This window comes from Globicephala melas, chromosome 5, assembly GCF_963455315.2.
Source record: "Globicephala melas chromosome 5, mGloMel1.2, whole genome shotgun sequence".
Lineage (NCBI taxonomy): Eukaryota > Metazoa > Chordata > Mammalia > Artiodactyla > Delphinidae > Globicephala > Globicephala melas.
In genome coordinates this window covers 86,003,766-86,022,161 of record NC_083318.1, presented here as the reverse complement: position 1 = coordinate 86,022,161, position 18,396 = coordinate 86,003,766, and the positions used below count along the sequence as shown (strand labels likewise).

The 18,396-nt window shown below is 36.5% G+C and overlaps 1 protein-coding gene across 1 annotated transcript; it reads left to right on the top strand.

Moving 5' to 3' along the window:
- The first annotated feature begins 6,247 nt into the window (after positions 1-6,247).
- LOC115865722 (UDP-glucuronosyltransferase 2B4-like) lies at positions 6,248-10,101 on the top strand. The gene is given in 3 exon segments (XM_030880720.1): positions 6,248-6,977; positions 7,599-7,747; positions 10,069-10,101. Coding segments are annotated over 3 exon segments (912 nt in total).
- Positions 10,102-18,396: the final 8,295 nt, after the last annotated feature.

Sequence of the window (18,396 nt, the reverse complement as noted above, 5' to 3'; positions counted from 1 at the left end):
GATGTCTTCACAGGTGAATTCTATCAAACATTTAGAGAAGAGCTAACACCCATCCTTCTCAAACTCTTCCAAAAAATTGCAGAGGAAGGAACACTCCCAAACTCATTCAATAAGCCACCATCACCCTGATACCAAAACCAGACAAAGATACTACAAAAAAAGAAAATTACAGATCAATAACACTGATGAATATAGATGTAAAAATCCTCAACAAAATACTAGCAAACAGAATCCAACAACATATTAAAAGGATCATACACCATGATCAAGTGAGATTTAGTTCAGGGATGCAAGGATTCTTCATGATACACAAATCAATCAATGTGATACACCATATTAACAAATTGAAGAATAAAAACCATATAATCATCTCAATAGATGCAGAAAAAGCTTTTGACAAAATTCAACACATATTTATGATAAAAACTCTCCAGAAAGTGGGAATAGAGGGAAGCTACATCAACATAATAAAGGCCATATATGACAAAGCCACAGCAAACATCATTCTCAATGGTGAAAAACTGAAAGCATTTCCACTAAGATCAGGAACAAGACAAGGATGTCCACTCTCACCACTATTATTCAACATAGTTTTGCAAGTCCTAGCCACAGCAATCAGAGGGAAAAAAAAATAAAAGGAATACAAATCATAAAAGAAGAAGTAAAACTGTCACTCTTTGCAGATGAAATGATACTATACATAGAGAAACCTAAAAATGCCACCAGAAAACTACTAGAGCTAATCAATGAATTTGGTAAAGTTGCAGGATACAAAATTAATGCACAGAAATCTCTTGCATTCCTATACACTAATGATGAAAAATTTGAAAGAGAAATTAAGGAAACACTCCCATTTACCACTGCAACAAAAAGAATAAAATACCAAGGAATAAACCTACCTAGGGATACAAAAGACCTATATGCAGAGAACTATAAGACACTGATGAAAGAAATTAAAGATGATACCAACAGATGGAGAGATATACCATGTTCTTGGACTGGAAGAATCAACATTATTAAAATGACTATACTACCCAAAGCAGTATATAGATTCAATGCAATCCCTACCAAATTACCAATGACATTTTTTATGGAACTAGAACAAAAAATCTTAAAATTTGTATGGAGACACAAAAGACCCTGAATAGCCAAAGCGGTTTTGAGGGAAAAAAAACGGAGGTGGAGGAATCAGACTCCCTGACTTCATACTATACTACAAAGCTACAGTAATCAAGACAATATGGTACTGGCACAAAAATATAGATATATGAAATATAGATCAATGGTACAGGATAAAAAACCCAGAGATAAACCCACGCACTTGTGGTCAACTACTCTATGACAAAGGAAGCAAGGATATACAAGGATATACAATAAGTGGTGCTGGGAAAACTGGACAGCTACATGTAAAAGAATGAAATTAGAACACTCCCTAACACCATTCACAAAAATAACTCCTAAATGGATTAGAGACCTAAGTGTAAAACTGGACACTATAAAACTATAAAACTTTGCTGGGCAGTAGTTGAGACACAGATGTAGAGAACAAATATATGGACACCAAGGCGGGAAAGCCGCGGGGGGTGGGGTGAGGATGGTGGTGAGATGAATTGGGTGATTGGGATTGACATGTATACACTGATGTGTATAAAATTGATGACTAATAAGAACCTACTGTATAAAAAATAAATAAAATAAAATTCAAAAATTAAAAACAAAACAACTAAACTTCCTTTGGGTTATTTGTATGGAAATATGTTAATATAAATGTTTCAGACATTACATGAAATTCCTAAAAATCTTATATATTCTGGTATAATGTTAGCAGTCATAATTCTAGTTATTATTTTAAAATGTATATCTCAGAAATAACTAAATTTCCTTGTCAATTGCATTATTATGAACTTTCATCAAATCTTTAACTGTGGTCATTGTTAAGTCTTTTGTCATTTACAGACAGTTCTGGGTGTACTCTGATGCTTTTGCAAAAATGTTCCTATAAAAGTGTTTCGTCTTCTAGGAATTCATGGAAAAGACTCTGACAAGCACAGGTTTCTGGTAACTGACTATACTGCTGAACTGAATGAATAAGCATTTTCTGAACTCTAATGGAAAACTGATGAATTCATAAAAGTGCTAACAAAAGATCAAGATAAAAAAATTAATTACATGGGACTGAGTGAACTGATGAGGATGATTATAATTTTTGTGACTTGCTGTTTGAATAAAAAAAAAAAAAAGAACTGTTAATGATGAAAACTTACTATGCCATGGCTTAGTATGACCTGACTTGGAAATTTAGTTTCAGAGGCTTTTGTGAATATACCAAGGAAAGAGGACCTAGATGTATCTTATTCCCACAGACCGCCAATAAATATTTGCTTAAATATTTGCTTTCAGATGTGATTAATAAAACATGTAACTACGAAAGAAAAAAAAATAGGTGTAGGGTTTCCCTGGTGGCACAGTGGTTGAGAGTTCGCCTGCCGATGCAGGGGACACGGGTTCATGCCCCGGTCTGGGAAGATCCCATATGCCACGGAGCGGCAGGGCCCATGAGCCATGGCCGCTGAGCCTGCGTGTCCGGAGCCTGTGCTCCGCAACGGGAGAGGCCACAACAGTGAGAGGCCCGCGTACCAAAAAAAAAAAACAAAAAAAAAAAACAAAAAGGTGTATAGTGGTACCTCATGGTTTTAATTTGCATTTCCCTAATGACTAATAATGTTAAGCATCTTTTCTTGTGCCTTATTTACCACCATATATCTTCCTTACTGATGTATTTGTTCAACTCCTCTGCCTGATTTACAAATGATATTTTTGTTTTCTAATTGCGTTCTAAGAGTTATTTACGTATTCTTGATACAAGTCCTTTATCACACATATGATTTGCAAATACTTTCTCTAAGTCTGTGGCTTGTCTTTCATTCTTTTAAAAGTGTCTTTCAAAGAGAAGTTTTAACTTTGATAAAGTCCAGTTGATCAGTTTTGCCTTTTCTGGACCATGCTTTTGGTGTCATATTTAAGAAATTTTTGCCCAACTTAAGGCCATGAAAGTTTTCTCCTAGGAGTTTTATAGTTGTAGATTTTTTTTTTTTTTTTTTTTTTTTTTAGCGGTACTGGGCCTCTCAATGCCACAGCCCCTCCCGCTGTGGAGCACAGGCTCCGGACGCACAGGACCAGCGGCCATGGCCCATGGGCCCAGCCGCTCTGAGGCATGTGGGATCCTCCCGGACCAGCGCACGAACCCGCATCCCCTGCATCGGCAGGTGGACTCTCAACCACTGTGCCACCAGGGAAGCCCTAGTTGTAGACTTTGCATTTGATTTTATGATCCATTTTAAGTTAATTTTTGTGTATGGTACAAGGTATGATTTGAAGTTCTTGTTTTGGTTTATTTTTTTGGTTTTTTTTTTGGCACATGCCTATCCTTTTATGCCAGCACCACTTGTTGAAAGGCTATCCTTTCTCCACTAAATTGTCTTTACACCTTTGTCAAAAATCATTTGTCCATATATGTGTGCCATATGTGTGTGGGTTAGTTTCTGGACTTGCTATTCTATTCCGCTGATCTATTTGTCTGTCTTTGCACCAGTACCATACTCTCTTGATTACATAGCTTTACAATAACTCCTGAAATCAGGTAATGTTAGTCCTTCAACTTTGTTTTCCTTTTTAAAGTTTGATATACAACTTTGGCTATTCTAGGTCCTTTTCCTTTCCATATGAATTTAAAAATCAGATCATCAATGTCTATCAAAAAAAAAAAAATCTTGCTGAACTTTAAAAACAAAACAAAACAAAAAAGCCTGCAAGGGACTTCCCTGGTGGCACAGTGGTTATGAATCCACCTGCCAATACAGGGGACATGGGTTTGAGCTCTGGTCCAGGAAGACCCCACGTGCCGTGGAGCAACAAGCCCGTGCATGACAACTACTGAGCCTGCACACCACAACTCCTGAGGCCATGCACTTAGAGCCTGTGCTCTGCAACAGGAGAAGCCACCACAGTGAAAAGCCCGTGCACCACAATGAAGAATAGACCCCACTGACTGCAACTAGAGAGAGTCCACACACAGCAACAAAGATCCAACACAGACAAAAATAAATTTAAAAAAAAACCCTGCAAACTTGAAGATAGATCAATAAGATAATACACCTCAAAGAACAGAGAGAAAAAAGAATGAAGATAAATGAACTGAGGGGTTGAGAATTGTGGGACATAATTAAGCACAGTAACATACACAAAATGGGAGTGTCAGAGAAAAAGGAGCGGAGCAAAATATTTTTAAAAATAATGCCTGAGAACATCCCAAATATGATGAAAAGCATTAACCTATGTATCCCAATTGTTCAACCAAGTCCAAGTACGATAAACATAGGAGAGCCATACACAGACTTAATGAAATGTTGAAAGCTAAAGACAGAAAATCTTGAAGCACTAAAAGAAAAGTAATTTATCCATACAAGGGAACTCCAATAAGACATCACTTATATCTCATTAGAAACAATGGAAGCTCTATGGCAGTGGGATGACATATTCAAAGCGCTGAAAGACAAAACTGTCAACCAAAAGTTCTATATCAAACAAAACTATCTTTCAAAAATGAGGGCAAAATACAGATATTTCTCTCCCTCCACTCCCCCCCAAAAAATTCATTGCTTGGAAATCTGCCTTATAGGAAAAACTAAAAGAAAGTCTTCAAACTGAAGGAAGTAAACCCAGATTGCAATTTCTAATCACCATGATAAAACAGAAAGAACTGGTGAGATAAGTATTTATATGACAGTATAAATGCATATGTCTTCTTTCTTCTCTTAATAAATATAAAAAGCAAGCATGTAAAACATGTATATAGTTGTAGTCCTAGGCATCTGACATATAGTTAATATATTGGGGGGGGGGGTGACTGGGATGCAGCAGTGTTACAGGCCCTGAGATGACAGGGTTCTACAATGGCTTAGGTCCAAGGGTCCAGGGTCCTGTAGCTGCACAGCCTGGAAATGGTGGGCCAAGATTCCAATTCTGGCCCTAGTGGAAGTCACAGAGCAGCAGCAGCGTGTGCCCAGCAATGGCCTGTTAAAGTCGCAAGTCAGGACCCATGGGCTGGGGTGCAGAGCCCCAGCAGTGTGGCCGTGGTAATTGTGGATCAGAACTCTGACCCAGGGTGAGATACAAAGTAGCAGCATTTTAGCCCCAGCAATGATAGGTTAAAGCCATGACTTAGGCTCCAGGAATGGTGGGTAGCTCAGCAGCTCAGCCTAGGTAATGACCAGTCAAAGCCACAACTAGGAATACACAGTGAAGTCCAAGCAATAGCAGCATTGCCCCAGTTATGGCAAGAAAAAGTACTGACTTAATACCTGAGGGCAGGGCACAGAGCAGGAGCTCCAGTCTCATAGATAGTCAGGCATTGTGACAACTCAACCAGGGAAAGCAAAGTACCAGAGTGATGGGGCCCCAAGTGTCAGATCTCACCACAGCAACATTTCCAGCCTCAGGAAAGACACAGAAGCAGGGACTCTGGGCAGCTCTGTGTCTGCTGTAATCAGTGTTGGAGAAGACCGTGCAAGTCCTCAGTAGCAAACCTCTATGATGGTGAAGCTTGCTGGGATTCTCCTGCTCTTCCTCTCCCCATGGGGTGAAATCCATTTGAAGGAATTTCTGTGGGTGCCAAGCTGCTCTGAACTGGAGGATGAGGTGATGGAGGTAAAATGTTTCCCAAGCTTTTTCACAGGGCCATCCTCAGTTTTTACAATCTGCAGGGTTTCTGCTGCTTCTTCATTGTAGTCCAGAGCTTTCCCAAAGTAATTTACATTGGTTTGTAGTTGCTCATTTATTTTTTTGTTGTTGCTTTTATGGGGGATACAAGTGTTGGAACCTCCTAACCCTCCATCCTGTTGATGTTACATTATCTCTAATTCTGTGTCAAGGGGACTGCAGACACAAGAGCCTCTCACTTGTCACTGTTGTTACACTATTTTTCTCTCTTACATAATAACTGATTTGTGTGTGCAAGGTCATCGACTTTTAGATGGGTGATAGCACTGATGAAATAATATTAAACACCAGTATAAACATGAAGTGTTCTACACTTTGCCCTTTCACTTGATTTCCACAGCTATGACTATTCATATAATGTAGTTATTTGAGGCACAGGAGTTATAATTTAACATCCTGATTGATTTTTCCTTGGATATAAGCATGAGCAATGGCAAAAGGATAATGTAATTTTTGAAAAGTACTGCATATGAACAAGATGTCTGTGAAATGGCTCTCACTTCTGCTGCTACTACACCTGACTTGCTACTTTAGCTCTGGAAATTGTGGAAAGGTGCTGGCACGGCCAATGAAATACAGTCATTGGATGAATATGAAGACAATCCTGGATGAACTTGTCATGATGGGTCATAAGGTGACTGTTCTGACAACTTCAGCTTCCATTCTTATTGATCCCAACAAACCATCTGCTATTAAGTTTGGGACTTTCCCTATGTCTTTAACTAAAGATAATTTGAAGCATAACATCAAGCATTTGGTAGAGAAATGGACATATCTGGCAAAAAATTCGTTGTGGACATATTTTTCATCATTGAGAAGTTTATTTTGGGAACTTTCTGATATGCTTATGAATATCTGTAAAGATGTTGTTTCGAACAAGAAGCTGATGACAAAACTACATGAATCAAGGTTTGATGCTGTTCTTGCAGATGCTGTTGGACCCTGTGGTGAGCTGCTGGCTGAGGTACTTAAAGTACATTTAGTATACAGTCTCCGCTCCTCTCCTGGCTATTCAGCTGAAAAGTATAGTGGAAGACTTCCATTACCACCATCCTATGTACCTGCTACGTTTTCAGAATTAAGTGATCACGTGACATTCACGGAGAGGGTCAAAAATATGATATATGCACTTTATTTTGACTTTTGGTTCCAGACATTTAATGAGAATAAATGGAATCAGTTTTATGGCGAAGTACTAGGTAAGTCATATTTTTAGTTGTAGCATGAAGTTCTAACTTTCCTAGTGCCTTGGAAGGTGAGTTTGTATAAAGTAACAGAATTTTGTCTCTTATAAGTGAAACAAGGAAATGAAAATATAAAATGATTTCATAAGTATTATCAAAATATTAAATTATAGGGTAAGGTATAACCCTGTTTCCCATTACTCATACAGATTCTCCTCCAGGAAGTCATAAAACACAAACTGAAGCACTTAGGACTTCTCCAAGCAATTATATATCTATATTACTAAACTTCTTTTTTTAACTTAAAAAAAATCACTAGAAACCTCATAAAATGCCTTGATAAATGAAGACAGGTAGATTGAAGAGTTACACACATATTTGTAGCACAAGTATCTAGGTAGCATTTGGAAATTGTTTCTACTTGTGTAGCTCGATTTCTGTATTATATGATATGATATGATACAATATCAATATGGTGTACACTATACACATACATATATATTTGCTTAATTAGAGAACACTTTCAAACATCTTTGGCTATATCATTCCAAGCTCCTTTCCAAAAACTACCTACTATATTCACATGGCAATACTCTCATTTGATCTAACTCTTGTTGTTTTAGTTTATCCTTCCAGGAAGACCGACTACATTATTAAAGACAATGGGGAAAGCTGAAATGTGGCTCATTTGAACATACTGGGATTTTGAATTTCCTCTCCCACTGCTACCAAATTTTGAATTTGTTGGAGGCCTCCACTGCAAACCAGCCAAACACCTGCCTAAGGTTACCTATTCCTATTTATTCTGTTTTGTTTACATTGAATTTTCAATAGGAATAATCCTGTATTCTTTATTTAGAATATTTAATTACAGTGAGAGAGTTGTGGGATGCTAGATAAAGTGACTTGCCAATTGGAAACTCATATATTTCTATACCAACGCAAGTATCAGAATTTCATTATCAATACAGAATAAAGTGGAAGACTTTGAGAATATGTCAGTAAAATTATTACTTTCATTATTCAATACATAATAAATCATCAGACTTCATTAAAAGAATTATTATAAAAAATTAAAAGAATAATTATAAAATGACTAGCATATTCCAGAAATAAGTGCTAATATGCAGAGAAATGGTGTAGACACAATTTCTGCCATCTGACACTCTACCTGGAAAGATAGAATACCAGCAAGTAGTAAAAACTTTGTGAAATTTTTATAAGGAAAGACCACAACACTAAGGAAACATCCAGCAGGAATCACAGATATTATCCCTGAGGCATTGATAATTAAGACAAGATCTGAAAGATGTTCAGGATAGGGCAGGGGTAGAAGAAGGCACAAAAGAAAAGCAGGTAGAGTAGTAATGACAGTTTCCAAGAAGTCTAAGTTTAGCCTAAAAAGGAAGAGTTTGAGTAAAGAGGCAGATGATGCTGGAGAGGTAAGTTGGAGACAGATAATTATAAGGAGTTTGAAACATCTAGTAGGAGCATTAGGGAGAAAATTAAAAGGGTAAAGAAAGGGAGAGAGATGTTCACATAAAAAAAAACACACACAGGATGTAGTCACTGGGTTGGATTGTAGAGGGGCAAGAGTGAAAAGGGACACCATTTAGCTGGTTGTTACAAGATACAGGCAACAATGATGGAAAACTAGAATACAATGTTCATAGAGTTATGTCCGCCTTAACTCTTATAATAATAGTACAAACCTCATATTGTTGTGGGGAAAAAATCTGTTAGTATGTATGAAACACCCAAAATGTCTCTGGAACATACTTAGTGATCCAGAAAAAATATTACCTATTGTCTTTATTGTTATTTTGTTGCTATTCCATACTGTCAATAACCCAATGTGTACCAGTCACTTGGATCTAATTTCTAAATTACTAGAAACTGGTTTTCCAATATATCAAGATTATATAATCTAGCAAAGTCCTAAAGAGTAGATATCCCAAGGAGTTGTTTAAAAGTAAATTTTAAGTTTTTAAATGAAAAATAAAGGGAATTAAAATTTTAATACATGTAATAAAATTTAAGTTAAATAAAATATAATTTAATACATTTAAGTTAAAGTTGTTTTATTTTAAGAATTTTTTAAGGTTTGGCTATCTGACCAGCAAGATAAAATGATAAAATTCTTTTCTAAGGATTGAGATTCTTCACTGGCGCACTAGCCAAAAAGAACACCATTCTTGAACAATATAAGTGTATGATCTAACAATTTTTGGAGCCAAATTCAGCATTTCCTAGCTTTCACATCAGCACTTAAACCATTCCTCATTTGAAATCCCAGGGTTTTACAACTTGCAGAATAAAAGAGATAATTTAGTTTATTAGGATAGGTGTTTTCTGCCTATACCAATCCTATAGAAAACCTCAGTAAAGCTCCCTTAGGGATGTACATCTCAACATCATAGCTGCCTAACAGAATGAGCACAGGGAAAATATACACTGCATATATAAGAACCATAAACTCTGCACATACACTAAACAGCAAATAATTTGTACAACTTGAATCTGAAAACTTCCTGTAGTTTAAAAATACAAAGAATTCTCTTCAATTTATAGGATGCTATTCCTTATGAAGGAAAGCAAGAATCGAATCTATTTTAAATTGATATGATCTCTTTTAAATTGACTTAAGTGCTTCCCTAGTGGCACAGTGGTTAAGAATCTGCCTGCCAATGCAGGGGACATGGGTTCAAGCCCTGGTCTGGGAAGATCCCTGATGCCACAGAGCAGCTAAGCCCGTGCGCCACAACTACTGAGTCCGTGCTCTAGAGCCTGTGAGCCACAAGTACTGAAGCCCGCATGCCCAGAGCCCATGCTCTACAACAAGAGAAGCCACCACAATGAGAAGCCCACGCACTGCAAAGAGTAGCCCCCACTCACCACAACTAGAGAAAGCCCGTGCACAGCAAGGAAGAACCAATGCAGCCAAAAATAAATAAAAGATGTGGTACATATATACAATGGAATATTACTCAGCCATAAAAAAGAACAAAATAATGCCATTTGCACCAACAAAGTCTGAGATAAGGTTAGTGAAAGTTCTATGCTATCTAACCCTAGTTTTTGAAAGATTTCCCTGTTCTCATTGCAGGAAAGTGATAGCGTTAGTAAGAAGGGAGGTTAAGAGGAGAGGAATAAGGACAAAGAAAAGATGAATAGTAGGATAATGAAAATAATTAGTAATAGTAGCTGTTGCTATTAAGTTGCAAAATAAGATTTAAATCCGTCAATGATTGTGAAGATTTCATTATATAAAGAAACTATTCCTTCAAGCTACTAACTTTTCCATTCATTATTAGGTTCTCAGAAAATTTCTGTAATTTTTAAAGAATTAAGACATTTGGCAAAATGCTTCAAGAATCTTAAAAATGCTATAGCCTTTGACTTCATAGTATACTCCTAAGAAACCATACAGAGAAAATTAATCAAGGTGTGCAAAAACAATATTTTGGGCAGTAATTCATAAAAGCCAACACTGGAAGTAATGTAAATATTCAAAATTAAGCAATAATTAAATAAATTATCATGTGCACATCACACCATTACAATCGTTTTCTCAAAGAATTTTTTATTACACTAAATCAACTATAGTATGAGGTTTAGTTGGAAAATAACAGCTATAATAAGATCACAGTTTTCTTGTAGGATAAAAAAATATAAATTAGAATTACAATTTTCAAAATATATATCACAATGTATATTTAGTTATAGGAGTAATTAAGATTAGAATGAAAGCACGAATTTTAGCATAATGCCATCAAAGTCCATCCATGTAGTCAAAAAATGGCAGGATGTCCTTCTTTCTCATAGATGAATAACATTCAGTTCTGTGTGTGTGTGTGTGCATGTGTGTGTGTGTATTATATATATCACACCTTTATTATGTTGAAGTATGTTCCTTCTACACCCAATATGTTGAGGGTTTTTATCAGGAAAGGATGTTGTATCTTGCCAAATGTTATTCTACATTTATTGAGATGATCAAGTTATTTTAAATTTCATTCTATTAATGCAATGTATTACACTTACTGATTTGGGTACTTTGAACCATCCTTGCATCCCAGGGATAAATCCCATTTGGTCATGGTATATAATCCTTTTAATATGTTCTTGAATTTGACTTGCTGATATTTGGATGAGAATTTTTGCATTTATATTCATCCTGGATAATGGCTTATATTGAAGATAATACTGGCTTGTAGAATGAGTTTGGAAGTGTTCCCTCTTTCCTCTTTAATTTTTTTGGAAGAGTTTTTGAAGAACTGGCATTAATTATTCTTTAAATATTTCATAGAATTTGTCAGTGAAGCCTTCTGGTCCTGGGGTTTTCTGTTGAGAGGTTTTTGAAACTGATTCAATACCTTTACTTATTATGACTGTCCAGATTTTCTAATTCTTCCTGATTCAGTCTTGATAGATTGCATGTTTCTAGGAATTTATTCATTCTTCTTGGTAATGTAATTTTTTGGCCTATAATTCTACACAGTAGTCTCTTACGAGCGTATGTATTTCTGTAGCATCAGTTATAATGTCTCCACTTTCATTTCTAATTTTATTTATGTCTTCTTCCTTCCTTAGTTAATCTAGCTAAAGATTGTCATTTTGTTTATTTTTTTAAAAGACAGAGAAAGACAAATACTAGATGATATCCATTTTATGTGGAATATAAAAAAGTCAAACTTGTAAAAACAGAGAGTAATATGGTGGTTACCAGGAGCTGAGGGGCAGGAGAATAGGAGAGATGTCTTTTAAGGGTACAGATCTGCATCTCATAGAAAAATAAGTCCTAGAGATCTAAGGTATAGTACAGTGAATATGGACAACCATATTATATTATAATCAGCAAACTTGCTAAGAGACTACATCTTAATTATTCCAACCACAAAAAGAAATAATTATGTGACATGATAGAGGTGTGAACTATCATGAAAAGTGGCTATCCTATTACAATATATTGAATATAAATGTATCAAATCAATACATTATACAACTTAAATTACATAATGTTTTATGTCAAATATATTTCATCTTCAAAATGTACATATCTCTATTTAAAAACACCTTATTGGTAATAAATACTAATCATCTTGAGCCTTCAGTGAGTCATAATCTTTTTGCAATAGTAACATCAACGATCACTGATCAGAGGAAGATCAAATGGTGGTGGAGCAAGATGATGTGGAGCTCACCTCCCCACACAAACACATCAAAAATACATCTACAGGTGGAACAATTCTCATGGAAAACTAACTGGAAAGTGGCAGAACTCCTACAAACCAAGGCTGTAAGTAAGATACACACATAATTGAGTAGGACAAGAAAAAAAGCACCGGTCTGGGACAAATACCCCTGGGAGGGTACTAAGAGGAAAAGAGAGATTGCACAGATGGACACTCACCCTGGGAAGTGAGTGGGTCAAGTCACAGACTGGGCATCCCAGTTCTAGGGTCCTACAGGAAGGAGACAAGTTCCCTTGGCTGCTTGGAGAACTGCTGGGACAGATAGAAAGTCTGGAGAAGCCTGGGCTCCACTCGTGTGGAATGCAAGGGTGCTGGCTTGCCAACAGACAGGGCGGAGAGAGGTCAGCCCTAGTGGTTGCTGCCTCACTGGGCTCCCCAGTCCAAGCCAAGCAAACACTCCTACCTCACCCACTCCACACCACAGCTTGGCCCTGGATCTAGGGAGATTTCCCACCAACTGGGAAAAGATTCAATCTTGGGATGCAGAGGTGACCTGGGGCCTGGGGTGTTTACAGGTGGGATGGTGGAGGCCATTGTTGGTGCTTACTAAGACAGCACCCCATAAGCAGCCCAGACTTCTGATGGCAGCACAGCTGCTTGAACTCCTGTGACCACAAGTATGCAATCCCAGATGAGCAAATGCTCCAGCCCTGCCCACTTGATGCCACAACCTAGCACTAGATCTGGAGTGACCACAACAGGGGAAGAGATGTGAATGTGAGCTGTGTCTGAGGTAGCCACAGATGCCTACACAACCAGTGCATCAGACCACTGTAAGCACAGGAGCCCCACTTGCTTCAGTACTCCCTTGCTTTGGGGAAAAGACCCCAGTGCAGGGAGGAGGAAAAACACACACTTAAATGGAACACACAACCAGCTCCAGCCAGATTCTCAACCTTCTGCTCCAGCACCTTGGGAGCAGACTCCACCTGTGAAAGGGTAGAGATGGCCACTGAGCAGAGTGGAAGTTCCACCTCACACCCTGCACAGGCTCAGGCTTCTCCATTACCAGCCACAACCCCTACACCAAGGTGATAGCTACCAGCACACCCTAAGGAAATGTGTGACTGGAATCCACATCAAACACAGCCCTCCCACCAAAGGCACACAAGGTCTACATAAGGATGCTTCCACATAAGAACACCACTTCAGGACCACAAAAGGTAACTGTTTCACCTATATTCACAGAGACAAAGCAAGTAAAATGAAAAGGCAGAGAACTACTCTCAATTGAAAGAGCAAGACAAAACCCCTGAAAAAAAATAATGAAACAGAGATAATCAGTCTACCAGACAATGAATTCAAACGGTTGATAATAAAAATGCTAATTGAATTAGGAAAGAGAATTCATCTAAGCACAGATCATTTTAACAGGGAACTAGAAAATATAAAGAAGACACAAACAAAAATAGATAATTCAATATCTGAGATAAAAAGCACTCTAGAAGCAATGAATAGAATACTAAATGACACAGAAGAATGCATAAGTAATCTAGAAAATAGAATGAAAATCACCCAATCAGAACAAAAGACAAATAAATAAAAATAAAGTAACATGAGATCTTTGGGATAGCATAAAACATGCAACATTTGCATTTTAGGGGTTCCAGAAGATGAGAGAGAGAAAAGTTATCGAGATGTATTTGAAGAAATTATGGCTGAAAAATTCCCAAGTCTAAAGAAGGAAACAGACATCCAGGTATAGAAAACACAGAGGATCTGAAACAACATGAACTCAGACAGACCCAGAATAAGACATATCATAATTAATGACAAGAGTTAAAAATAAAGAGAGAATTCTAAAGGCAGCAAGAGAAAGACAAAGAGTCATATACAAAAGGATCACTATAAGGCTATTATCTGATTTCTCTGCAGAAACTTTCAGGCCAGAAGGGGGGCAGCATGATCTATTCAAATTCCTGAAAGGGAAAAATTTGCAACCTAGGATACTCTACCCAGCAAGACTGTCATTTAAAATAGGAGAGATAAAGAACTTCTCAGACAAGCAATAACTAAAAAAATTTGGCAATAATAAACCTACCCAAAAAGAAATGTTGATGGGTCTTCTCTAAATGAAAAAGAAGTAAGAATCTATAGGAAAGGGATAGTCACAGTAGAAACAGCCAATATAAAGTAAGGATTGAAGATCACTTTTTTTCCTGAAGAGCACTTAAATAAGCCAGTACATAGATTAAAAGACAAAAAAATATTGCAAAAGCAACTATAACTACCATAAACAGTAAAGGGATAAGCATGAAGATGTAAAATATAATATCAAAAACACAAAATATGAGGGAGAGGAATAAAAAATTAATCTCTTAGAATGTGTTTAAACTTAAATGACTATTAGTTTAAAGAAAGTAGATATAATTATGGGTTAACATATATGAACCCCATGATAACCACAAATCAAAAATGTACAATAGATACACAAAAATCAAAAAGATGGATTCCAAGCATACTATGAAATAAAATCATCAAACCACAACAGAAAAACAAAAAGAAGAAATGAACAGAAAAAAACTACAAAAACAACTGGAAAACAGTTTTAGAATGGCAATAAGTCATTAATAACTATCAAAAATTCCTTTACATGTTAATGGACTAAATGCTCCAACCAAAAGACATAGGGCAGCTGACTGGAAAAAAAAGAACAAGAGGGATTCCCTGGTGGCGCAGTGGTTGAGAGTCCGCCTGCTGATGCAGGGGACATAGGTTCATGCCCCGGTCTGGGAAGATCCCACATGCCGCAGAGTGGCTGGGCCCATGAGCCATGGCCGCTGAGCCTGCGCATCCGGAGCCTATGCTCTGCAACGGAAGAGGCCACAACAGTGAGAGGCCCGTGTACCGCCAAAAAAAAAAAAAAGAACAAGAGCCTTCAGTATGGTGCCTTACCAGAGACTCACTTCAGGGCAAAAGACATACAGACTGAAAGTGAGGAGGTAGGAAAAGATATTTCATGTAAATGAAAACAACAAGAAAGCAGAGGTAGCAATACTCATATCAGACAAAATAAACTTTGAAAGGCCATAATGAAAGACAAAGAAGGGCATTACAGAATAATAAAGGGAAAGCAAAAAGAGGATATTACACTTGTTAACATATACACACCCAATACAGGAGCACCTAAATATATATAGCAAATACTAACAGACACAAAGGGAGGACCTGACAATAGTACTATAATAGCAGGAGACTTTAAAACCCCTCTGACATCAATGGGCCAATCATCCAGACAAATATCAATAAAGCAACAGTGGTCTTAAATGGCACAATAGACCAGTCGAATTTACTTGGTATCTACAGGACATTACTTCTAAAAAAAATAAGAAATACACATTCTTTTCCAGTGCACATGGAATGCTCTCCAATATAGATCAAATACTAGGTCGCAAAACAAGCATCAACAAACTTATGAGGATAGAAACTATACCAAGCATTTTTCTGATCACAGTAGCATGAAACTGGAAATCAGCTAAAGAAAGAAAATTGGGAAAAGAACAAACATATGGAGACCAAACCACATGTTACTACCAAAAATGTGGGTCAACAATGAAATCAAAGAGGAAAAAGGAAAACACCTCAAGACAAATAAAAATGGAAACACAGCTTTCCAAAATCTAGGGGTTACAACAAAAAGCAGTTCTAAGAGGGAAGTTCATAGTGATGCAGGCCTTCCTCAAGAAATAAGAAAAATCTCAAACAACCTAATCTATCAACTAAAGGAATTAGAAGAACAAAGAAAGCTGAAAGTTGGCAGAAGGAAGGAAGTAATAATCATCAGAGAGGAAACAAATGAAATAGACATCAAAAAAACAATAGAAAAATCAAACCAAGAACTGGTTTTTTGAAAAGTTAAACAAAATTGATTAATCTTTAGCCAAGCCCACCAAGAAGAAAGAGAGGACCCGAAAAAACAAAAGAAGAAATAAAAGAGGAGAAATAACCAATTCCACAGAAATTCAAAAAATCATAAAAGAATACTATGAACAATTATATGCCAACAAATTGGACAACCTAGAAGAAATGGACAAGTTTCTAGGAGCATATAGCCTGCCAAGACTGATTCAAAAAGAAACAGACAATTTGAACAGACCGATAACTAGAAGTGAAATTGAATTTGAAATTTAAAAAGACTCCCAGGAAACAAAAGTCCAGGACCAGATGGCTTCACTGGGGAATTCTACCAAACATATAAAAAAGAATTTATACCTATCCTTCTCAAACTATTTCAAAAAAGTGAAGAGAAGGGAACACTCCCAAATTCATTCTACAAGACCACAATTACCCTGATACCAAAACCAGTCAAACATAAAAAAAGAAAATTATAGGTGGATATCATTAATGAATATAGATGCAAAAATCCTTAAAAAAATATTAGCTAACGAAAAATATTAGCAAACTGAATCCAACAATACATAAAAAGAATCACACACCATGATCAAGTTGGATTCATTCCAGGGTCACAAGGATGATTCAACATATGTAAATCAATCAATGTGATATACCACATTAACAAAAGGAAAGATAAAAATCACATGAATATCTCAATAGATGCACAAAAAGCAACTGATAAAATTCATCATCCATTCATGACAAAAACTTTCATCAGAGTGGGTATAGAGGGAACATATTTCAACATAATAAAGGCCATTTATGACAAACTCACAACAAACATATTACTCAACAGTGATAAGCTGAAAACCTTATCTCTAAATTCAGGAACAAGACAAGGATGCCACTCCCAATGCCTCTATTTAACATAGTTTTTGAAGTCCTAACCACAGCAATCAGATACAAAAAGTAAATAAAAAGTATCCAAATTGGAAGGGAAGAGGTAAAACTGTCACTATTTGCAGATGACATGATAGCCTATATAGAGAACACTAAAGTCTCCACACAAAAACTATTAGAACTAATAAATAATTTCAGCAAGTATGCAGGATACAAGATCAATACAAAGAAATCTGTTGCATTTCTATAAAATAATAATGAAATGTCAGAAGAAAGTAAGATAAAAATCCTGTTTAAAATCACATAAAAATAATAAAATACCTAGGAATAGACTTAATCAAGGAGGTGAAAGACCTACAGGCTGAAAACTATAAAACATTGATGAAAGAAATTGAAGATGATTCAAAGAAATGGAACGATATCCTGTGCTCTTGGGTTGGAAGAATTAGTATTATTAAAACTGCCTTAGTACCCAAAGCTATCTACAGATTTAGTGCAGTCCTGATCAAAATACCCAGGACATTTTTCACAGAACTAGAACAAATAATACTAAAATTTATATGGAACACCAAAAGACCCCAAATTGCCACAGCAGTCCTGAGGATAAAGAACAAAGCTGGACGTATAATTCTTCCAGACTTCAGACTACATATACGACAAAGCTACAGTAATGAAAACAGTGTGGTATTGGCACAAAAACAGACACATAGATCAATGGAACAGAATACAGAGCCTGGAAATAATCCCACACACCTATGGTCAATCTCTGAGAAAGTTAGCAAGAATATGTAACAGAGAAAAGAGTCTCTTCAACAGGTGGTGCTGGGAAAACTGGACAGCCACATTAAAAACAATGAGATTAGACCATTCCTGTACATTATACAAAAATGAACTCAAAATGGTTTAAAGGTTTAAATATAAGACCTGAAACTATAAAACTCCTAGAAGGGAACATAGGCAGAACACTCTTTGACATAAATCACAGCAATATTTTCTTAGATCAGTCTCCTAAGGCAAAAGAAATAAAAGCAGCAATAAACAAATGACCTAATTAACATAAAACCTTTTGCACAGGAAAGGAAACCATCGGCAGAACAAAAATACAATCTACAGAATGGGAGAAAATATTTGTAAATTACCTAACAAGTGGTTAATATCCAAAATACACAAACAGCTCATACAATTCATTATCAAAGAAAACAAATAACACAATCAAAGAATGGGCACAAGTCTCAAATAGACATTTTTTCCAAAGATGTACAGATGGCTAACAGGCATTCAAAAATATACTCAACATTGCTAACTATTAGAGAAATGCAAATCAAAACTACAGTGAGGTATCACCTCACACCTGCCAGAATGGCTAGCATCAAAAAGTCTATGAATAACAAATGTTGGAGAGGATGTGGAGAAAAGGGAACGCTTGTATATTGTTGGTGGGAATG